At 32.9% G+C, this 25,178-nt stretch overlaps 1 protein-coding gene across 1 annotated transcript; it reads left to right on the top strand.

Annotated features, from left to right (window-relative positions):
- The first annotated feature begins 2,707 nt into the window (after positions 1 to 2,707).
- LOC142327668 (uncharacterized) lies at positions 2,708 to 24,318 on the top strand. The gene is made up of 7 exons (XM_075370900.1): positions 2,708 to 2,862; positions 7,474 to 7,537; positions 13,663 to 13,971; positions 14,590 to 14,831; positions 15,280 to 15,475; positions 15,683 to 15,974; positions 23,883 to 24,318. The coding sequence occupies exons 2-7, from the start codon at positions 7,474 to 7,476 to the stop codon at positions 24,187 to 24,189; spliced, it is 1,410 nt and encodes a 469-aa protein (XP_075227015.1). The 5' UTR covers positions 2,708 to 2,862; the 3' UTR covers positions 24,190 to 24,318.
- The last annotated feature ends 860 nt before the right edge of the window (positions 24,319 to 25,178 follow it).

Below are 25,178 nucleotides of genomic sequence, written 5' to 3' on the forward strand. Positions count from 1 at the left end.
TATAGATAGGGTTAAGAATATACAACAAAATAAATAAGATAAAAAATAATTACAATATTAATTTAAAAAACTAATAATAATAAGTAACGATTATCAAAAGAAATACAATACAAATATTTAAAAATGTTTTCAGCTTCGAAATAATTTATATAATTTTATACTGTTTTTTTATATAATAATTTAAGTCGTTTAATATTTAAAACTAGCCATCCAAAAACCTATTTATTTATCATGTAAAATTATTTGTAGAACAAATTTTTACATGTTGCAAGGTTATTGTTATTGGGTAAGTAATAAGCTCAAAAATGATATCGCTCAATTATAAATAATAATTAAAAAACACATAACTAAGAAATAAAAATTGAAAAAACAATTTGTCAATATTAAACCATCATAATTTGAGGACTCAAATATTGAAAAAAATTAATCTATTTAACATTTCAAAGGTGCTTTTGCAAAAAAGACCCATATAAGGTAACAATTTTGGAATTGAATATTTATGCACTACTATGATATGTTTCTTTCAGATTATTATATGGTAACAATTTTAAAAAATTCTCCATTGTTTCTTCCTAACTTTTATTGTAAATTGAACAATTTCCAGGAAATTTATCGAATATTTAATATGTTTAATAAAAATTACAACATTCTCACAATTACAAAATCCTGAATAGGCTAATCAATCAGTAATTTTTATGTTTTTACTAAAGTACCAACAAATATCTCCCAAACCCAAGATACCGCTAATTATATAATTGGATTACATATTTGAATACGCTCTAAATCAATGTACTGAAACAACAACCTATATATACAGTAACTCACCAGTTCTCTTCTTTTTTTTTTGTCTTCAGTCATTTGACTGGTTTGATGCAGCTCTCCAAGATTCCCTATCTAGTGCCCTTATCTAATTCCCTATCTAATCGTTTCATTTCAGTATACCCTCTACATCCTACATCCCTAACAATTTGTTTTACATATTCCAAACGCGGCCTGCCTACACAATTTTTTCCTTCTACCTGTCCTTCCAATATTAAAGCGACTATTCCAGGATGCCTTAGTATGTGGCCTATAAGTCTGTCTCTTCTTTTAACTATATTTTTCCAAATGCTTCTTTCTTCATCTATTTGCCGCAATACCTCTTCATTTGTCACTTTATCCACCCATCTGATTTTTAACATTCTCCTATAGCACCACATTTCAAAAGCTTCTAATCTTTTCTTCTCAGATACTCCGATTGTCCAAGTTTCACTTCCATATAAAGCGACACTCCAAACATATACTTTCATAAATATAAATACTCTAACATATTTGAATTTAAAAAAAAAATGGGCAACAAAAATATTGTTAAAAATAAAAAAGAAATACTTAAACGCTTTGCAAGTGTTTTAGATTTGTTCAAAATTCATTGATATTTTAATTATTTCTTTGTTATATATTATTTTAATCTTGTTTAGTATTTGTTCAATATTTAAGATTTTTAAAATTCTTTGTTGGAGTTGAAACTTTTATATGTAACTTTGAATCTCTATCATTAATTGTTACATAGAACCAAGAATAATTAAAACAGTGAAACTTGTTATTTTTTAAGGGATAAAGGATTATATTTAAATTTAAAAGCAATTTTGGATTATTTGCAAATGAAAACGTTTTTTGCATAGAAAATCTAAAGAATGTTCAAACCACTGCCAATTGCCTTTGGAATATGTTAGTAATTCTGAATGGAACCGCTTTAGCCCACAAATACAATAAAACAATTAAACAATAAGATTATTGTATTTTAATGAATTTGGAAAAGCGTATTATTCACGATTCCACTCCAAATTGAAATTCATTTTTTCTTTGGCTTTGCCAGCCCAATGTATTAGCGTTTATATTATCAGACTTTTTATACTGGATTAGCTCTTGTTGTCTTATGCTAGTAGCTACCGTATTTAAGATTCTCTAATATTTGAATAGATTTTTAATTTTTCGATGTAAAATACTAACCTGACAAAATATGGCTTCATCCCTGATCACAGCTAAACGTTTTAAACATGCCTTGTCTACCCGGAAAAATATCGCAGAATGAAAACTGACATGTTTTTCAAATGACTGTTAATTCACTTAAAAAAATACAGTTGCAATTTATTAAAATAAATTAATTACGATATATTTAAGGAAAGGTAATTGCAGCTTATTTTTGCGAGACAACCCGACAGTAATATTTTAAATTAGTATTAATCATTCATTTAAATCGAGTTTCATAAAAAAAAAAAAAAAAAAAAAAAAAAAAAAACAGATATCTGTAGAAATCAGCTGCCGTATCTTGTACTGTATGTTGTAATTTTATTAAATATTACAAATAAGAATTTTATATTATATTTTATATCTTTTAAAATACTATTTTTTAAAATAATTTTAATAAAAGTGTTGAGAAAATATTTGCTTATAATAAAACAATGTAGTTTGAATGCCGATACCTGTTAGTAACAATTATCATTATTTTTAACGGTCTAATTGCTCTTATATAATGCATAATTTTTATTGAATAATTTATCTATAATTATGGAAAAAAATATGTATATACAGTTCTCAATAACAATATGTAAAAATTCATATGTCTTGAATAATAATTTGCAAACAATTATCAACCCGTTTTTTTGCTAATTTGTATGTGAACGTGTATATATTATACGTGGTTCTCTTGTTGATCATATTCGAGTCACCTTTTTTATACTCCTTGAATAATAATTTGCAAACAATTAGTAACGGGTTATTTTGCTAATTCGTATGTGAACGTGTATATAAAGCAGTGGTTTTGCTCTTGATCATAATCGAGTCATTTATTGTTCTTTATCAAGTCGTCTTTCGTCGGTCAAGGTATTTTATTATTCGTTTAACATTTATTTTAATGATTTTATTGTGTTTTACTTGTTACGTTTTTGGATGTTTTACAATTTTCAGAACTAATGAAATTACAAGAACACTTGTTAAGACCTTGTGTGCTGAGAGATGAATTTTTCTAAGAATAATGTATTTCAATATAAAATAGCTTAAAAGGAAACCCCGATAATGTTCTAGTGAAAGAGATTAGTTAAAGAAAATCATTTTCATTATTATAATAATTACCGTCTCATTAATATTAATATTTCATTAATAATATAACATTTTGTTACATAGAAAATGTCTTTTTAATCTGTGAATAGAAAATACATATTGACAGAAATCGATGTCGGGTGCAAGTATTGCAAGGTTTTTTTATAACTTCGATTATAGGACAACCAGATTAGATGATTTAGAAAAATAGCAAGTAAATAAAACTTTGAAAAATAAATTATGTGCTAAATAGATTTCTTGCTTTATTACTTTTAATTAAATAAAAGCAATTCATTTTTCAGTTCAATCATATTCAGTTGTCTGTATCTTTATGATAAAATAATTCCTGTTTATTAAAAAAAAACAACCAAAATTACGAATTCTTATTTTCAGATTTTTAAGTGAGCATATTCGTTTTTAATTTTTATGATACATAAATAAATAAAATATATTATTTCTATATTTATGAAAATACTTAACAGAAATTAGTGAAAGGTGAACAATTAGACTATAGCTTTTTTGTGTTTTTGATCTTTTGCAAATATATACAATAAACTTAAATTATATCAAGCTAATGCCGAACCAAAAATGTTCACTTAGCCAGCTTCAGTTATTTTTCATTGTAATATAAAAAAAATATTTTTCTTTAATTTTAATGTTATTAATTAAAAAAAAAAATTATTAAATATAAAATCACTATGTTGTATGAAAATTGTCTGATTATATGTAAATTATTTCAATTATAATTTTTCAAGCTATGATGTTCAACAAAATAAAGCAATAATAAAAATGTTTAATATTAGTGTATAAGCATCGAAAATTTGGGGCTTTCGGGATTTTCTTTAATGATTATAATGTACACTAAAATAAATATCTAAATCAAAATTTAAAAAATAAATATATTTTTTTAAATTTGGAAGCTATCACCAACTGTGGAGGGGTAATAAGTTATTTTAGTGTCTTAATTGTTTAACAAAATAGGTTTTGAGCAATGAAAATTAGAAATTGCGAAAATTCTTTTTTTCATTTTGGGGGTCCCATATCAATCATTCGGGTAAAATTACTTTTTAATGAAATAATCTGAAAATAGTGATAATTAATTTAAAAGTTAACTTATTAAAAGTGTTTTAAAAAACACAAAGATTTACCCGTAATTCTAATTAAACAAAATTTTAATTTTCTGAGAAGGGGTAGTAACATTTTTTGGCTAATTCTTTTTTACGCGTAAAAGAAGTATGAAAGAAGTGCTATGAAAAAAAATGCAATGGATCTTTTGTGAGATGGATTTATACTTAAAAATATTTCTTTTTAATTGTATTATGGTTTTTGTTACCACAGACCATTGGGTGAGGCGGGCAAATTTTTTTTAACATGGTTTGAATGACTATTTGTGAAGAAAATCTATATATGTGCAAAACCTCTCGTTAACTCCTTTTACGAAGAAAGATGTAGCTAAAATAAAAAAAAGAAATGAAAATATTAGTCATTTCTTTGGGAGGGGATTGAATATTAAATAAAAATTTTTGGTAATTTTTGATCTTGATAAAAAAAAAAATGTTTAAGAGAAAGTTTTTTGATAAAGTGCCACAGTATGATTTGAAATTTTATTGTGACCAAAGCACCCTCACTCCTTTTTCTAATTTTTAAAACAGTTTAAACTTTCTTTAAACTAAATACATGCCAGAATATATACATTTGTCCATTCACGAAAACATCCGTCGGACAAAATCGATATTTTGGACTTGGAAGCATTGGAATAAACAACATTTTTCGCAAATTATTTACAATCTATTTAAATCTATATTTTTTTGTTAAAACTATATTTCTAAATGGATTAAGTTTTGCAAAACTTAAAATATATCAATTAAATTTTTTTTTGAACTAATTTAAATACTGTACCGTTACAGCTACAGCAACATATTTTACTACAGCCGGAAAAGTAAAAATAGGATATTTTTGTAAGTTTATATACAAAAAGGAAATCTTTTATTTTCTTTTAGGACGTAAACACTCGGTTACATACCCGTACATGTATCATTTTCTCCATTTATGCGTATATCTGCAGGTTGAGGATTGTATTTTATCAGTTGCCTTTTCTATTGGGGAGAACTGAAAATATATTTAATACAGCAAATTTATTAGAAAATAAGAAAAAAGAATCATTGTAACTAATTTATTCCAAAGATCAATAATTTAAAAAGGGTTTTCTCCTTTTTTGCAGCTGCAGGTTGTTTAATCTATAATAAATATATTTTTTTTAATAATTAACATCATATAATATATTTTATAATCATTGTAATTATTTTAAAATCCCCCCAATATTTGGTATTCTGTATTTCTTACTTCATATTATTTCATGAAAATGGCCCTCAACATCAATTATTATTCAAAAAATAAAATCTCTAGTACCGTTAATTAATTGTAAAAAGAAATATACAATTAATTTTTCTAAACAATTAGATATTTAAAAATAAATCTAATAAAACGATAGGAAGGAACATTTTTCGAAGAAGAAAAATAGTTAAGCTAAGTTAATCGGTAGTATCACACGAATATATTTAAGTTAAAATTTGGTTACTGCGATCTTTTTAAACCGCAGCCAATTTTTTCGATTACATATGTATGCTTTCTGATATAAATAAGCATGATTTAAAATACGTTTTAAACAATCAATCAACGGACTATTTACGTATTATTTAAATTATATATTCTAATATTATAATATATTAAATTTGTAGTTATCTTTATTATAAGAATATACTTCTTCAAGAATAAAAATGAAGATATTTCAGACTCTGATGAAAAGGCTAAAAGAGAACATGAATTGTGAATTAACATCGCTGTGAATAAGCACAAAGCCGAATAGTTACATTCGAAAGCACGTTTTATCAATGCAACCGAATATGTTTTTTAGCATACGATACGAAACATCCCAAATTAAAATATATTCATAGTATATACATTGGTAAGTCAATTATTATCTCCAATTTAGTTATATTTTTGTTTATGTTGGTAGTACTGTCGTGTTGCATAGATGACGCATGCGTGATTTAATTGTTGTTATGTCTGTGCAGGTTTGATACTGCTAGGTTAGTTCCATTATCGCTGCCCTGCCATTAACCAAGGCTGCTTTCGGTTTGCACCAAAAGAATAGGAACGTTCAGTGATCCGTTTTTTGTCGCCGGAAGGTGTATCAAAGGCCTAAATTCATCAAAGACTTTCGGTACGCTACGGATACAGTGTGTTGCCGCAACGGAGTGTCTACGAATGGATTGAAAAATTCATAAATATTCGCACAGGTGTTACGCACGACGAAGGAGTCGGACGACCGTTTACCGCCACAAATGAGGAAAACATTGAGCGTGCACGTGATATGGTTTTCTTAGACAGACTAGAGTAACTATTGATGAAATGGCACATCGTTTACAAACTAGTCACGGTTTTACCTACGAAATCATCCACAACTGACTTGGGTTTCATAAAGTCTGTGCAAGATGAGTGCCAAAACAACTCACGCAGTTGCATAAACAAACGCGGTCGGACATCTGCCAAAAACATTTGGATCGTTATGGTAACGAACGGAACGTCTTCTTAGACATAATCATCACTGGTGACGAAACATGGATCCATCGTTACGAGCCGGAGAGTAAACAGCAGATTATAAAATGGAAACATCCAAATTCGCCCTGCAAAAAAAATTCAAGACCTCCGGAGAAAAACTGATGCTTACGGATTTTAGGAACTCACAAGGCCAAGTACTGGAACATTATGAGAAAAGGGGCACGACAGTAAACAGTGCGCGTTACAGTTAGATGCTTACTGCCAAGCTGAAGCCTGAAATTCGAAGCAAACGCCGAGGACTGCTGTGGAAAGGTGTTGTGTTGTTACACGACAATGCCCGTCCACATACTGCCGCCCACACTGCTGAAACGCTCCAGAAACTCAACTTTGAACTACTGGCTCATCCTCCGTATAGTCCTGATCTTGCCCCTTCTGACTACCACTTGCTTGGTCCACTCGAAGAGGCATTAAGGGGCCGTCGATTTACCTCGGACGAAACAGTGAAAGAAGCGGTGCATTGCCGGCTCACAGCTCAACAGATAACCTTCTTTTATGAGGGCATTCTATTTGTATTGCAATGAAATTTATAATTACATTGTGGATAATAATTGACTTACTCTCGTACAAAGTAATATCCAAATTATAAATTGTAGCTAACATACTGTTACCCGTTGTGTGTGTGTCTGATTGAATGAGTGTGTGTGTAACGCGAAGATATGTATGTTGTCCTGCTGGGTGGAAAAAAGTTTACCATAGGTCATTAAACAATGATAAAATTGGATCTGTTTTTATAGCGTAGTGAACGATTCATTTTTTTTTTTTTGTTATTTACAGATGTGTAAAACCAGCTTTTTTCTATTTTGTCTTCTGTTTTTATACGATGCTTATAAAACTAAAGGTAAACATTCCTATAATAAATTATAATTATATAATCTCAATTTAACTAAAAATTTAACATGTGTTTTAATTACAACAGTAATTATTTTTTTTTTTGTCTTCAGTCATTTGACTGGTTTGATGCAGCTCTCCAAGATTCCCTATCTAGTGCTAGTCGTTTCATTTCAGTATACCCTCTACATCCTACATCCCTAACAATTTGTTTTACATATTCCAAACGTGGCCTGCCTACACAATTTTTCCCTTCTACCTGTCCTTCCAAAATTAAAGCGACTATTCCAGGATGCCTTAGTATGTGGCCTATAAGTCTGTCTCTTCTTTTAACTATATTTTTCCAAATGCTACTTTCTTCATCTATTTGCCGCAATACCTCTTCATTTGTCACTTTATCCACCCATCTGATTTTTAACATTCTCCTATTGCACCACATTTCAAAAGCTTCTAATCTTTTCTTCTCAGATACTCCGATTGTCCAAGTTTCACTTCCATATAAAGCGACACTCCAAACATACACTTTCAAAAATCTTTTCCTGACATTTAAATTAATTTTTGATGTAAACAACTTATATTTCTTACTGAAGGCTCGTTTAGCTTGTGCTATTCGGCATTTTATATCGCTCCTGCTTCGTCCATCTTTAGTATTTCTACTTCCCAAATAACAAAATTCTTCTATCTCCATAATCTTTTCTCCTCCTATTTTCACATTCAGTGGTCCATCTTTGTTATTTCTACTACATTTCATTACTTTTGTTTTGTTCTTGTTTATTTTCATGCGATAATTCTTGCGTAGGACTTCATCTATGCCGTTCATTGTTTCTTCTAAATCCTTTTTATTCTCGGCTAGAATTACTATATCATCAGCAAATCGTAGCATCTTTATCTTTTCACCTTGTACTGTTACTCCGAATCTAAATTGTTCTTTAACATCATTAACTGCTAGTTCCATGTAAAGATTAAAAAGTAACAGAGATAGAGAACATCCTTGTCGGACTCCCTTTCTTATTATGGCTTCTTTCTTATGTTCTTCAATTGCTACTGTTGCTGTTTGGTTCCTGTACATGTTAGCAATTGTTCTTCTATCTCTGTATTTGAACCCTAATTTTTTTAAAATGCTGAACATTTTATTCCAGTCTACGTTATCGAATGTCTTTTCTAGGTCTATAAACGCCAAGTATGTTGGTTTGTTTTTCTTTAATCTTCATTCTACTATTAATCTGAGGCATAAGATTGCTTCCCTTGTCCCTATACTTTTCCTGAAACCAAATTGGTCTTCTCCTAACACTTCCTCCACTCTCCTCTCAATTCTTCTGTATAGAATTCTAGTTAAGATTTTTGATGCATGACTAGTTAAACTAATTGTTCTGTATTCTTCACATTTATCTGCCCCTGATTTCTTTGGTATCATTACTATAACACTTTTTTTGAAGTCTGACGGAAATTCCCCTTTTTCATAAATATTACATACCAGTTTGTATAATCTATCAATCGCCTCCTCCCCTGCACTGCGCAGTAATTCTACAGGTATTCCGTCTATTCCAGGAGCCTTTCTGCCATTTAAATCTTTTAATGCTCTCTTAAATTCAGATCTCAGTATTGTTTCTCCCATTTCATCCTCCTCAACTTCCTCTTCTTCCTCTATAAAACCATTTTCTAATTCATTTCCTCCGTATAACTCTTCAATATATTCCACCCATCTATCGACTTTACCTTTCGTATTATATATAGGTGTACCATCTTTGTTTAACACATTATTACATTTTAATTTATGTACCCCAAAATTTTCCTTAACTTTCCTGTATGCTCCGTCTATTTTACCAATGTTCATTTCTCTTTCCACTTCTGAACACTTTTCTTTAATCCACTCTTCTTTCGCCAGTTTACACTTCCTGTTTATAGCATTTCTTAATTGCCGATAGTTCCTTTTACTTTCTTCATCACTAGCATTCTTATATTTTCTACGTTCATCCATCAGCTGCAATATATCGTCTGAAACCCAAGGTTTTCTACCAGTTCTCTTTATTCCGCCTAAGTTTGCTTCTGCTGATTTAAGAATTTCCTTTTTAATATTCTCCCATTCTTCTTCTACATTTTCTATCTTATCTTTTTTACTCAGACCTCTTGCGATGTCCTCCTCAAAAATCTTCTTTACCTCCTCTTCCTCAAGCTTCTCTAAATTCCACCGATTCATCTGACACCTTTTCTTCAGGTTTTTAAACCCCAATCTACATTTCATTATCACCAAATTATGGTCGCTATCAATGTCTGCTCCAGGGTAAGTTTTGCAGTCCACGAGTTGATTTCTAAATATTTGCTTAACCATGATATAATCTATCTGATACCTTGCAGTATCGCCTGGCTTTTTCCAAGTGTATATTCTTCTATTATGATTTTTAAATTGGGTGTTGGCAATTACTAAATTATACTTCGTGCAAAACTCTATAAGTCGGTCCCCTCTTTCATTCCTTTTGCCCAGCCCGTATTCACCCACTATATTTCCTTCCTTGCCTTTTCCAATGCTTGCATTCCAATCTCCAACTATTATTAAATTTTCATCTCCTTTTACGTGTTTAATTGCTTCATCAATCTCTTCGTATACACATTCTACCTCATCATCATCATGGGCGCTTGTAGGCATATAGACGTTAACAATCGTTGTCGGTTTAGGTTTTGAATTTATCCTTATTACAATGACTCTATCGCTATGCGTCTTGAACAGTAATTATACGACAAATATATTTATTAAACAAGATTTTATAATTCGGTAGTGTCCTTGAAGTGGTTAATGACTTGTAGAATTTCGTATTTTATTAATATACCATGTAGAAAAATTTGCTTCTTTTGTCCCATATTATTGGCTAATATATTTTTATAAATTTTACCTTAAACATTTTTAATGAGCATACCTTCGCAGAGATATTAAAAATGTAATCATTTTGTATATCCTATATTCTACAATATTCTGACCGTAACATATGAAGGGCTACTGCTACTTCCTTGCCAACACTCACACCAAGAAATTGGCTTGGCTAATTGTTCCAAGGTTCGTGATCATTTTATCGGAGAGAAGAAAAAGAATTGTTATAAAATATATTTATAATCGTTGTAGGAAGATTGGTTATACATCGTTTCAAACCAATAATTAAAAATATTATTTTAAGCTAAAACCAAAAAAACGAAATTTGTTTAATATTTTCAATACTTTTCTATTAATCATAATTACAACTTATTGAACAATCCAACAAAGAAACAAAATATAAAATTAGATTTGATGTGGGTTAAACCAACCGGGTTTGGTCTAGTAGTGAACGCGTCTTCCCAAATCAGCTGATTTGAAAGTCGAGAGTTCCTGCGTTCAAGTCCTAGTAAAGTTAGTTATTTTTACTCGGATTTGAATACTAGATCACAGATTGCGGTGTTCTTTGGTGGTTGGGTTTCGATTAACTACACATCTCAGAAATGGTCGAAGTGAGACTGTACAAGACTACACTTCATTTACACTCATACATATCATCCTCTGATATATTATCTGAACGGTAATTACCGGAGGCTATACAAGAAAAAGAAAGACATGTGATGTGGGACTGTTTAGATCGAACACATAATTTTCTAAATAATTCTGTTAAAGACTTCTGAAAATGTTTAATTACGATAATTTAAGTTCCCATTTTTTCCAAACGGAATGCTAAAATACAAATATAATTTTATCTAAAAAAATAATAAGGATATCTTTAAGGATATATAAGTGTTCGTTTATATGTATCTCAAATTATGTTTACAATCGGTCTCGTAGATTAGAAATCATAAATAAGGTTCATGACAATAATCAAGTTATAAAGGAGATGGCTTAGAAACACCTTAATTCTAGTTAGAAACGGTTATGCTACCTTTGATAAATGGTAACATAATCATTGATAAAGTCCAGCCAATAATGAATGACGAATCGTAATAATATACATAACTACGAATACTAAAAAGGAGAAATAGTAAAATAGGAACAGATAAAATAATTAGAAACATAAATTATATTTTAAACGTAACATAATTACTTTGATGATGATGCACAACGTAAGAAAAAAGGCCTTGGCCTGAGTATCAGTGATTGTCCTGGTTCCAAGATATAGTATACGAACACACTTTAACCGCCGAAAATCTACCCCATTGTCTAACAGAATAACGGCTAGATAATTTACCTGGTCGTTAAGTCTTACTTTATACTTAGTTACAAATCCATTGACTTCCTGTCGAACACACGGCAAGCCATATAAGTACTCATGAATTTCGTTGATCCGTACGAACCATAGCGCCTGTGTAATGCATCTCACAAACTTATACCGGAAACACTGAATAATTTCCTTATTGCTGGTTCTCGCCGTGCCACATAGGTAGATTCCGTATGTCCAAACCGGTTTTAGAATCACTTTGTACAGAAGCAGCTTGTTAGATAGCAATAGTTGCGATTTCCTGCCTAATAACCATTATAGCAAGCAAAAACGAAACAAGTAATTTAATATATCCTTATATATTAAATTAGTTGTTTCATTTTTTCCTTAATGTGAACCTACCATATTAGACCATGATCTAGATGAATACCTAAACACTGTAATCTTTCAGATCATACTTCTCGTTGTATTTAATCTGGGAGAATCGTCCGTCCAACTAACTTCCAATATTTAATAAAAGATAGAGGTTGATTTGTTTTTGGTTTATAACAAACCAAGCGGTCATACTTTATCAAATGTCTGCTGTGTATCTAAAAAAGCCAACCGAACAAACCTTTTCTTCTCCAAGACGTTAGTGACAATACGAATGATCCTGTGAGTCTGTCAGTCTACAGGCCACAATCTCTGAAGAAATAGCCTTTCGAATAGCTTACACAAAATAGACTAATTGGCCTGTACCAGGACGACTTCTCCGCTATTGGTACCATCAATACTTGAGATACTTTCAACTCCAACGGGTATCACATCTTTCAAAGGATGCCATTGAAAAGTTGGTTCATGTAAATTATGACCTCTAATGGGAGCATAAATAGCATTTTGTTGGCAAACAAGTCATATCCAGGGTTTCTTTTGAATTCCGCTCCTTTTCAATCGATTCCAGCATTTCATGAGAAGAGAAAGGCTTAATTGGAAGACTCATTGGAATCGGTATATCCCTACGTGAGTCCAGAATTTCCTCTTCACCAGCAGTGTAGATGATAAGTGATTGAGAGACCGATCGCATATGACTAGCAAACAGATCGGCTTTCTCATTGTCACTTCTAATGTAATACTTTTTTAGTAGATGGAACTGAAGTGATGGCCGCTAAAATTTCATCGTGGCCTTCCACAAAGTGTAGATGTTTTCTCAGTAATCAAGAGAAAGATTACTGAAGTAATATTTAAATGCTTCCTTCTTGAAAGATTTAGGACTCAATCTCCGAGCAGCGCTATTTAAGGATATATTATCCTCCGGTACCTGTAACATTGGCATCTCCTTCTGAGCCGCCTTTTGGTTAAAATGACGTCGATTACTTCTCGTAGATCGTCCGCTTCAACTTGCCCTTCGTTCTAGTCCCTTCTAAGCTGCTGCTTGTAACACCGAGTTCAGATAGCAGGCCGCATAGTCTATATATTTTCCGAATATTTCAATTCGGAAGTACGACCAGTTTATGTTCAATCCAACTTCTGTAAGAATTCCATCTGATCTGATATTGTGTAGGATAGGGATTTCTTCTTTCTATTTAACACGTACTTATAATGAGTTAGACAGGTAAATAATAAGACATTAAACCGTAGCCAGTCATCACAGAAGTATACATAGACGATATACCCGATATTATATAAAAATTCAGTAGGTCCAAGATTTTATTCAGATCCGGCGGCCAAAATGACGGCTATAATCCTGAGATCACATTGAGATGCATGTTCAAGATGAAAGAAATCCTTTAAAGCTCTATCTTAGTTGTTATAAGTCGTGAACCCCAATGAACATGTTTAGCATTCCAATCACCACGCACGATGAAGCGCGGGCCCGGTGTTCCACCAAAAAATTTCAATTGAAACAGTAATTTTCTTTGTAATTAATATGTATAAAATCATACTAACATAAATTTAGATTAATACCATATTTATTATGTTTTTTCAGCAATATGTACGGACATTAATTTGGAGTTAAGAGTAGTTAACAAAGGATATCTACAAATTAACTGGGAAGTTGATGAAGTAAAGGAAGGTGACTGGATTGGAATTCTTTATGGTGATATAAAATTTAGTCATCTTCGTGCTTTACGTAAAAACCCTAAAGCATTTACGGTAAATGTAAAAAATAAAAAAGGAACTGTATACACTAAACAAATGTTTATAAAAAAAATTGATCTTTACTTTAAGGATGCGAGTAAACTATTGATTACATTAGTGTACTGGAGGAAAAATTTAGATGGAAATGAATTTAAAGGTAATTAATTTCTGCTTTTAAATGCATGTTTTTTCTTTTATTCCAATATTTCGTTTGATATTATATTTTTCAATTACTTATTTACGGAAAAAGTAAAAAAGAGACAAAGAGAAAATGTATAACAAAAATTGACTAACAGCTAATAAAATTATTTCTCACGTAAAAATAAGAAATGTAATATATTTTTTATAATAATATTTAGAATACAATTAAATTAAAATATATGAAATAAAAGAACGTTTCGTTTTATAAATTTGGCTTGAAAAATATTGATATTCATCCAAGAATAAATAAACAATTATACGATAAATAAATAAAATTATAAAAAGATACGAAAATATTACGTTATACTCCGTGAATACGTATCCTAGACATTTTTCACCGTAACATAAATTTTATTCCAAGTAAAGTTTACTAGAAAATATAACATAGGTAATCCACAAGACCATAAATAAAGTTGATTAAAAATAATACATTCCTAAGAAAAAAAATTATATATAACTCTGAATTAATTACGGAATATATTTTTCTAAACGATAATATTGTTAAAATTATTTCAGATTATTTCTAAGTATATCTTGAAATGTATTCCTTAATCATGAAAATTGTTATTTTCAGCTTTCATTATGTCACATTTAAGCACGTATCCAAACTGGATGAATTATTACCGGGAAGTAATTCGTGATCTTCCACTTAATCAAATATTCATCCCAGGCACTTTTAATTCTGCTGACCCACAATATATTGAAGTACCTCCTGAATTGAGAGAAATAAAAAAATTACTCCATTTTGGAGTTTCGGAAACAGAACATGAAAAAGAAAGGCGACACTGGAAAGAAAGGTCTATTAATGTAAGCGAGGTAAGTATTTTTATTAATAAATAACAGACAGGCATTACCTATTAATGATAGGCAATAAAAACACTTTCTCATATAATATGTGACTCGTATTTATATAACAAACGATGCAAGGTGAAAAACAGATGTGAAAAATGTCCATATTAATTATTTAAACATGAACACATGAAATAATGTTAAGATTAATATAATTTAATATTGGTAAATACAACATGAAAAGCCCGATACACATTTTTATCTATAATTAAAGTTAATTAATTACAATCTATCTAATAAATAATTTTAAGACTAGAAATTAATTTAATTTAAATTTATCATAGAATTTTCAATTCGTTTTAAAAATTACTTTTATATATAAATATAGTTGTATTTAGTTAGTACTATAATATTATTTTTAATTTATTAATTTTACATAATATGTTTGTAACAATCAACCATGAAATTTTTTTAGGATACATCTATACTTCAGCAACTCGTATTAGGGATCAGATACTTGGATATAAGAGTAGTTCTAAGCCGAGAGGGAAAATTCTATGTTGGAAACCTTAAAAAATATTTTTTGGATATGGATTCTGTTATTAATCAAGTTACAGAATTTCTCAGCAAAACGAAAGAACTTGTTATATTTGACGTTCATGTATGTACAAGTACGTGTCTTCACATAAGATATATATCGATAGTAATTACTTTTAATTAGATACTTTATACCCACAGTATTGTTCGGAGTTATAAATTTTTGTAGTAGTTAATTTATAAATAATAGTTCACATGTTACTGGAATTACATTCTTCAGAATTTACTCTGCAATTTCAAGTTTATTTCAATATAATTTAATTTTTTTTTTTCAAATACAGGTGGTAGATTAAAATTTGATCACGGTAAGTTAGTAGCGTATTTAAAAAAAAAGTTTTTGTATAACAGTAAGATGTATTTGGTACCACGACAACCATGGACAACTAAATTTAGCGATATACTTAAAGATGGTAGTAGCGGGAAAGTAATATTATCATATAATAATGAAGATGTTTTGAAAGATTCCAATTTTAATATACTGTGGGATCCTGTTCACCATTTCTGTCAAGAGTTTAGAAATATTAGCAGCCTACAGAATTGTTTAAAAAACTTATATGAAGATAATGATAATAAGTAAGTAGATACCGTTTTTTTCTAAATTAACTTTAAGTATATTTTTACTATCGGCCGTGCAATGTTATGAATGAGTATTTTGAGAAATTTTTACTGGTAACATTATGTCTATTGAATGTAATATTTTATCAAAATTATGTATATATATATTTTTTTAAATTTATATATATATATATGTCTATCGTATATACACGAGGGTAAGTCAATTATTATCCACAATGTAGTTATAAATTTTATTGCAATACAAATATGAAACTTACATGTACATCATTTTTCAACATAGTCCCCTTGCATTTCAACCCACTTGGTCCATAGTTTCACAAACTTCCTAAACCTCTCAAAAAAGAAAGTTTTCGGTTAAGCTGCGAGCCAGGAATGCACCTCTTCTTTCACTGTTTCGTCCGAGGTAAATCAACGTCTACTTAATACCATTTGAGTGGACCAAATAAGGGGTAGTCAGAAGGGGCAAGATCGGTACTATACGGAGGATGAGCCAGTACTTCAAAGTTGAGTTTATGGAGCGTTTCAGCAGTGCGGGGAGCAGTATGTGGATGGGCATTGTCGTGTAACACAACACCTTTCGACAGCAGTCCTAGGCGTTTGCTTCGAATTGCAGGATTCAGCTTGGCAGTAAGCATCTCACAGTAACGCGCACTGTTTACTGTTGTGCCCCTTTTCGCATAGAAACCACGAGGACCATTACTTATCCAGTAATGTTGGATCCATGTTTTGTCACCAGTGACGATTCTGTCTAAGAAACTGTCCCATTCGTTATCATAGCGATCCAAATGTTTTTTGGCAGATGTCCAAGCGCGTTTGTTTTTCAAACTGTGTTTTGGGACCCAAGTCTGTTGCACAGACTTTACGAAACCCTAGTCTGTTTTGGATGATTTCGTAGGTAGAACCGTGACGAATTTGCAGACGATGTGCCACTTCATCAATAGTTACTCGTCTGTCTAAGAAAACCATGTCATGTGCACGCTCAATGTTTTTCTCATTTGTGGCGGTAAACGGTCGTACGGCTCCTTCGTCGTGCGTAACACTTGTACGACCATTTTTGAATTTTCAATCCATTTGTAGACACTCCTTGGCGGTAACAAAACCGAAATGTAACGAAAGTCTTCGATGAATTTCGGCCCCTGATATACTTTCCGACCACAAAAAACGGATCACTGAACGTTGCTCTTCTTTGGTGCAAACAGAAAGCGGAGCAGCCATAGTTAACGGCAGGGCAGCGATAATGTAACTAACCTAGCAGTATCAAAGCTTGTCAAACCTGACAAAATATGTCAGCATCAATCAGACATGACGGCAATTAAACAAAGCATGTGTCATGTATAAAACACGACAGTACTACCGACATAAACAAAAATATAACTAAATTGACGATAATAATTGACGTACCCTCGTATTATATGTATGTATATATTTTTTTATTTTCCCTTACTCCCCTACACCAGACCCGCAATTACGCATAACAGCGTAGGTGGTGTCCATTTTAATCTAACAGCCCTTCCCACCTACCGACATGGCACATCCGGCTGCCGGTCGGATCTTTATTTTATATTATATTAGTAAGCCATAATATTAGCAACCCGTTAGAGTGCCCCACTTTCTACGTAGGTTTTTTAGCAGTATTCCAGTATGAGGCCATCCAGTTGTCATTATACAAAAAACTACTATAAGGCCCCCGATCCCTCAATAAGAACACCACTTCGGTAAACCGTCCTCTCCAGATCGCGACTTCCCTCCCTAACTAAACAGACGGATGGTTATACACGATTGAGGTCCCAACTCTCACGGGATGTCTTCAGTATTTTAGTAGCTAGCTTCTCCACATTTCCGCAAGCCTCCCTACTGGAAAGCATAGACCTCTCTGGAGTAAGTCGGGCCAAATTCAGCTTCTGTCAAACACCGTCCCACCTACAACAGTGGTATATGGTGTGCTCCGGTGTGTCCTGTGACTCGCAGTATCTACAAGCAGAGGTAGTGCGTTTACCAAACCGGCATATGTACCCCTCAAACTCCCCATGCCTGGTTAGCAGCTGGGAGAGTCAGAATTACAACTCCCCAAAGCCACCCACAGATCAATGTTAATTATAATGCGTCTTGTCTATTCTGCCGTAGGAGAAGCATTCCAAACTTCCTGCCAATCTCTCAAAAGAGTTTGTCTAGCCTCCACTTTATGCATTCCGTTATACACACGGTACGGCGTTTGAGCCCTCAGCAGAACAGGACGGATGTCCGAAATTACTTCAGCAGGATTACGGAAAACAGTCCTCTAAGCCACAATAATTTTGATGGCAGTTCCCCGCTGAATAGACGACAGCCTATAAACGTTCCTTTTACCGGTAAATACATCCATGCGGGCAGGGGCCGCATAGAAAATTATGACTAAAGCCACCTGCAGAATAAGTCGCCACTTGGACGCCCGCGGTCCTTTATGGCTTCCCATAAGTTGATATAACTTGGCAACAACAGTCGCGGCATGCTCGGATGTTCTCATCCGATGTGTGTTGACGAGACGTTTCTTCTCGATCCACACTCCAAGGTATTTAACGCACCCGGTCGTGTTAACCTGAACATCACCAATAGTTATTCTCATCTCTCGTAATCGCCTCCTCCCAGCGAGTGTGACAGCCTTGGTCTTATGGGGAATGCCAAACTAAGATCTCTCAAATGTAGCCACTCACTCACTTTTTGCACAGCGGCATTCATCGTATCCTCACCCTCTGCTTCAGTATAGCCAGGTCAGCCAGGTCGTCAGCATAGGCAACCAGTTCGACATCTCCATCAAATTCAAGACGCAACAGCCCGTCAAAGGCAAGGTTCCACAAGAGCGGGCCCAAGATCAACCCCTGTGGAACCCCACCAAACATTTCAAAGGAGATCTCTCTATCCTCAGTTAGAGTTGTCACCTTCCACCGATACAGATAGCAATCCATAATACTCAATGTATATCCACTGACTCCGCGTGCACGCAACGAAGTCATGATCAATGTCCACGGAATGCTTCTAAAGGCATTCCAGAAATCTAGGAAGACCAATAACGGTATCCTTCGTCCACGCCAGATGCCCGCTGCCCGATCTTTCGCCCAATCGAAGACACGCATAACAGTATCCGTAGTCGACCTCTCCCGAACAAAACCACACTGACTAGGGGAGAGACCGCCCGATTCCTCCACCTCCTTCTAAAGCCTGTCGAATGTTAGCCGTTCCATTAGCTTGCCAATCGTGTTTAACAGCGAAATAGGACGATAGGTAACGCTACCATCCTCCGTTACAGCTTTTTTACGGATTAAGACCAGCAGCGTCTCTTTCTACTGTGCAGGGAAACAGCAAGCTTTTATCGCACATTTTAACGCGTCAAGGACTACCCAAGTGTGTCTTAAGAAAAGCGTGGGATCAATTCGGGGCCCGGGATCTTATCTGGATGTAGCCGCGAAGCGGTTCCTCGCATCACATCGATGGTGAATCGGTGAGTATTGATCACACCAATCTGTTTACAAGGCGTTTCAACAGCTGGAAAAGGCTCGGATATTGTACGGAGAGCGATATTTCTACTTAGTGGAGAAGTTGGTTTTCCAAACCTGCTCATAACAATTTTATATGCCCCACCCTACGGATTGAAGTCGAGGTCAGCCAGCAGCTTTAGCCAGGCCTTCGCTTTGGCCTCATTTAAATCACCTCTTGCACGTCGATAATCCTGAAGGATTTTCTCAACTATCCGGCCAGGACGTCTATCGGCCCTCTGTATTTTCCTTCTGGCCGCAAATGCAGTGGTCCGTTTCTCCGCAATGTCACTGGAACACCAGTATACTCATTGTCTACGAGAAACGTTTAGCGTTCCATCACGTCAACATTCTTCAGTAAGAGCTTCTGATTGGCTCTCAGGTGTAATTGGGTTGTTCGTTCGAAACTTTGGAGCAATCATATCGACAACACGGGCGGTCTTGAGTTCATTCGGTTTCCAACCCTGAGAACCACCATACGTCCAGGCAACTCAGTTTTGTACTCGAAGATAATCGCTAGATGGACGTTTGCGACTTCATCAGAAAGAGGCTTCCAGTCTCGAATCCTAGGTGCTATCTGCTTGGAGATCACCGTAAGGCCCACAACCGACCCACGCCCCCAACCAAAATAAGTACGTAAAAAAAGCTCATTATTAACAACAAACCCTAGTTCTGAGAACAATTCTGCCAGAATGTATTCTCTGAAGATGGAAATCATTCCGCCAAGCTGCAGACATTGTGTGTTATAATCACCGGATAATATAGCTGGGTTTTCTGCACGTCGGATACAATCCTCCTGATCACTAAGAAAAGCTTGATACCGTTCATTGCTGGAATTAGGTGAGACATAACCAGATATAAAATTGCATTCGGTAAGATCCACCGACACATATCCATCAGCTTTGTATACCCGGGAGACAGCATACCGTCCCGAAACATTCGTTATCGGAGCATCCCCGGATCGATCAACAACCCTCGAGTTAGTGGCCACTCTTTCGCTGATAGGCTCCGCCACACCCAGGAAATCCAAATCATGTTCAATTGCAATATGCCAGATAAAGTCATTTGTTATGAAACACCGTTAGCGTTAACTTGCATTATTCGCATCACGAAGCCTGTTTACACTCTTTAGACCCAGCCCGATGTCCAGCACCTCCACAAGCAGAACATCTTGCAGGCTCCTGACAATTTGCCCTAAAGTGGACCTGTTCACCACACCTGAAGCAGCACTTCGACCGAACTAGGCCCGTACAGAGTCCAGCCACGTGACCAGTGTCCCAGCACCGATGACAGTGATCATCAGGTTCCCGAATGCTCACGCGACAATGAATCCAACCAATACGTATTCGCTATTCTATCAGCCTCTTAGTCACCCGATAGCTAGTGACAACTACGGCTAACCTAGTGTCTTCAAAGGCGGAACGAACTGAGGACAATTTAAAATCTTTATTCTCTCCAACTGCCTGCTGCAATGCGTCAGTGATCTCTTTCTCGGTTGTCTCCTGAGATATCATTAAGATTGACCACCATCCGGCGACTTTCTCTTTTTACCATATTCCCACGGTCTTTCTATCTGCGTCGATGCCTCTGTAGAAGAGCCCAGCAGTGGAATGGACATCTCATAAAGAGAGGTCACTAGAGCCTCTAAGTTCAAGGCTTTCTCTAATGCCCTGGCAGCACTCTCTTCTGCCGCAACTCCTGCAGTAAGTGATCCATGTCGACTCTATCAGTAACATCGCCATCACTACTTCTGAGATAAGCTCAACTTTTCTCTTAGCGATTCGCAACCTTACATCTTGAGATTCTATCCTCTACACAATCATCGTGTCTTCTGCCCCACTAGAAGCACCAGGTACCGGCTAACTAGGACGTCTGCGCTGTGGTCCCACCTGTGTACGGCGGTGCTTCCCTTCATAAGGATTACTTTGGGCCATTCTGCACCAACTAATTATACAAATCAATAGCTTAACGAGTAAAACTACCGAAGGATAAATTGTAATTGATTAAATTCCAATACACTAATATAGTACCTTTAAATATAAAGCTACAAGTCTATCAGAAGTAAATAAAAATAAAATTAAATAAATATTTACCTCTGACACTAACACAGACACACAACAGCAGCTAAAATAGTCAAGACTACTCACACAAAACGAAGTCTCTACAACGTTACCAAGCATTGATAACTACAGCGACTATTCTTTATGTGAAAAATAATTATTAGATAATCAATAAATCATTTCTATGCTTACGACAAAAGGCCTCCCAAGGAAGCACAACAAACAATAATAGCCCTTATTATTATGTAAAAACAATAAATCTATATAAAAAATCAATCAATTAACCAAACTCATAAAAATGTTTGTAATCCAAGCATCAACGTCCATATAATAGTCCGTATGTAAAACCAATAAAAACAATCCGAAAAAGGCACTAACAAGCAAGAGCAAAACTAGCATGACCATACTCGATAACTCCACCAACTCGACTATGTATGTGTATGTATGTATACGCGTGCGAGCGCCTTTGTGTGATGATATTCTTAATCCATTTTTATGCTGACTTTCCAGTTTTGAAAACGTTAAATTACTCATATATTAGTGCATGAGGAAAACAATGTACAAATAGTTTTTTTTTGTCTATTTTAACCAGATTCGATATCCAAAGAACAATCAACGATCTAATTTATAATTTCGATACTGCGAAATTAAATATCCTTAATCTTTTCATTTCATTTCGTATTTTTTTTGTTACCCATCAGTTACATAAATACTTTCTAAAATGATCAATTAACGAATACCACTGTCATTATTCACCACACACAGTTTTGCCTTGCATTGTTAAGAATTCCCATCTCTAGTAGAAAATAAATAATTCGTTTGATAAAGACCTAGATAAAACTTATTTTAAAATTTCATCGAATTTTACGTCAATTTCTACTGATTCAATTAAATTGCATAAGACTAATAACAGCAAATTTATTTGATTATCTGATATCAACTTTCACAATCAGATTAAAATTAAATCTTTCGTATTATATCTTTAGTTAAGGATATAGTTTTTGTTTCAAGATTATTGACATTTTCGATGAGAAACAGAATTGAAATATGAAATTCACATATGGCATTCTTTCTGAAGTGAATTCGCCTTTTCTTATTCAATCAAATGATTTTTTTAATAAGTTTTTACTTCCATGAAATAAATGTTGCATAGGCCATCGAATATTCAATTCATAGGCCTATTCAATCCAGGCTCAACAAGTTACATACGTCTATTCTTTTTTTTTTTTATTCCTGCCAATGCATGTTTTTTCCAGTACCCTAATTTTCAAAATTGTAACAAATGCTTCATTTTAATCACAGTAATACAACTTATATTTGGTTACAAAAAAAAATCTGTATTTATTTATTAATGACAAATTAATTTCATTTCTTTTGCTTTTAAATCCATTATTATTGTGGAGAAATATTAAAGAAATTAATGTACATTTGCAGTTAATAAAACTAAGTCAGAGCTTTAACTATTCAACAAGGTTACTCCATACATAAAAACGAGTATATATATATATTTATTTATTTATTTAAATTAATCTTTTTACAGTTCATAATTTCTCTGGACGTTAATTTCACCTACACATGAATTTCAACCAAACCGCCAAGTACAGAATTAAAGAAATATTCTTATCTTCCTTTACTTTATACCGCTTTTGGGCATAAGCCCACCTTCAGTAATGTTTTCTGATTTATCATTATTTCCATTTTCAGATATAACTACCACACAACATCTTTACACTTGATTACTTTTTTATAACTTCGGTTATTAGCAGAATAAAAAAAAAAAAAAACTTTAAACATTTCCAGAACTTACATTAGTTCAGTCAAAAAATAATAGTTTAAAAACATCTACTAAAATTGCAATTAAGGTTAACATTTTTTATTAAAAATTATTTAAAATTTCTTTCGATGTTGGTTTACATAATGTTAGCACAGTACTCTACATCTAATTACAGTACGTACTAACATTACGTAAACCAACATCGAAAGAAATTTTAAATAATTTTAATAAAAAAAAATTTTATTTAATTGCAATTTTAGTAGATGTTTTTAAAGTTTTAAAAGACTTTTTTTGACTGAAAAAATGTAATTAACTTTTTTAACTGAAAAAAATGTGTAAGGATGTTGCTTGATATTTTTATGTGTAAATGGAAATAATGATAAATCATAAAAATTCTGTTGATTAGCTTATGCCGAAAGCGCTATATTGAAAGGAAATAAAGGTAAAAATATTTCTTTAATTTTGTACTTGTCGGTTTGGTTGAAATTCAATATATGTAATTTTACTGGCTTTGTTAATTTTGCACCGATCATGTAAATTTTAAAGTTGCTTTCTCCTACAGACTTGCCAATATTGCTCACGCTGCGGTTGTAAATGTGCTCAACATTGAGAATGATACGAACATTCCTAATTATAAAGAGCAAGAAAAACCAGAAAAGACACTGTACGAAATATTTATGAAAAAAGAAATAGGTTTAAAAACAAATATACTAATAACAGATGATTACATGGCCATGGGAACTGTAAGACAGGCAATAAGATGGAATATTGGTAAATATTACTTTAATTCAAAGTACGAATATCCAGATAAAACATGTATTAAATTTAATATTAATGATGATGAATATTATCAAAGAATTATACGTTGATTTATGTTGGGTGTAAAAATGTAATGTTGTATGTTGCTAATTTATTTCAGTAAGAAATTGATGAATTATGAATAAAATTATTAATATTGTAAGAGTTAAAAAAATAAAATAAAAAATGCTTGTGTTTTAGTTGTTCACCTTTTATTATTACCTTTTTCTTTTTTACCAAAACCACTGTCAAATTCTTAAAATTAGTATTTACAGGAAAGTTTGTCTGTTGTTCTTTCACTACTAAAGTCAAATTACTTTAACATAAAAATGAACTTTATGGAACGTAGTCCCATTGAACTGAAAGATATTTGGAGTTAAATAATGTATAAGTTTTTATATAGGTGATTCAAAATTATATGAAAATCTGTCGTCGGGAGCTGATTCTAAACCTAAAAATACGAAAAAAAGTTCATCGTCCAAAATGGGGACCACTTCAAGTAAATTTGAAGCTAATTAATAACGCCTTCACTAATTTTAATGTAATTTTTTTATTGCTTTTAAAGGTTAATTACATTTTATGTTAAAAGTCGTTTCCAACTTACGGACAAAATTATTTATTTCATGTAACAATTTTTTTCACAATTCACTGTTTTGTTTTTAATACAGATAACTTTCAATATCCTGTAATGTTTTCATAAGTACTTTATATGAATCTTTTCAGAGTTAAATTTTCTACATTGACAGTTGAAAAATTAATCATTTAACAAAGTTTTCTTAAGTTAAACCCAAAAAACTTGTATTTTACGCCCAATATATTTTACGTTAGATTTCTTTAATACTAATGGACTTAAACTTCTGGAACCCACGTTTTATGATACCTTCAGATCAGAAACCATAAGAAACAACAAAATTCGCCCCTTAATTAACATTGCAGAATTTCAGGAAGTCTTTATTTCCCCGGGGGAACAGAAATCCGAGCGAAATCTTTCGTTAATCGTAACTCGCTAACGAAGCGTTTTTGGGCCAATGTTTATATGAACTCTTTTTCCTAGTTTTAG

This window comes from Lycorma delicatula, chromosome 7, assembly GCF_047948215.1.
Source record: "Lycorma delicatula isolate Av1 chromosome 7, ASM4794821v1, whole genome shotgun sequence".
Taxonomy (NCBI): domain Eukaryota; kingdom Metazoa; phylum Arthropoda; class Insecta; order Hemiptera; family Fulgoridae; genus Lycorma; species Lycorma delicatula.

Coding starts and splice junctions, on each gene's coding strand:
- LOC142327668 (XM_075370900.1), top strand. CDS start 7,474: ATGTGTAAAACCAGCTTTTTTCTATTTTGTCTTCTGTTTTTATACGAT. Junction 7,538..13,662: donor CGATGCTTATAAAACTAAAG/GTAAACATTCCT, acceptor ATGTTTTTTCAG/CAATATGTACGGACATTAAT. Junction 15,975..23,882: donor TATGAAGATAATGATAATAA/GTAAGTAGATAC, acceptor TTTCTCCTACAG/ACTTGCCAATATTGCTCACG.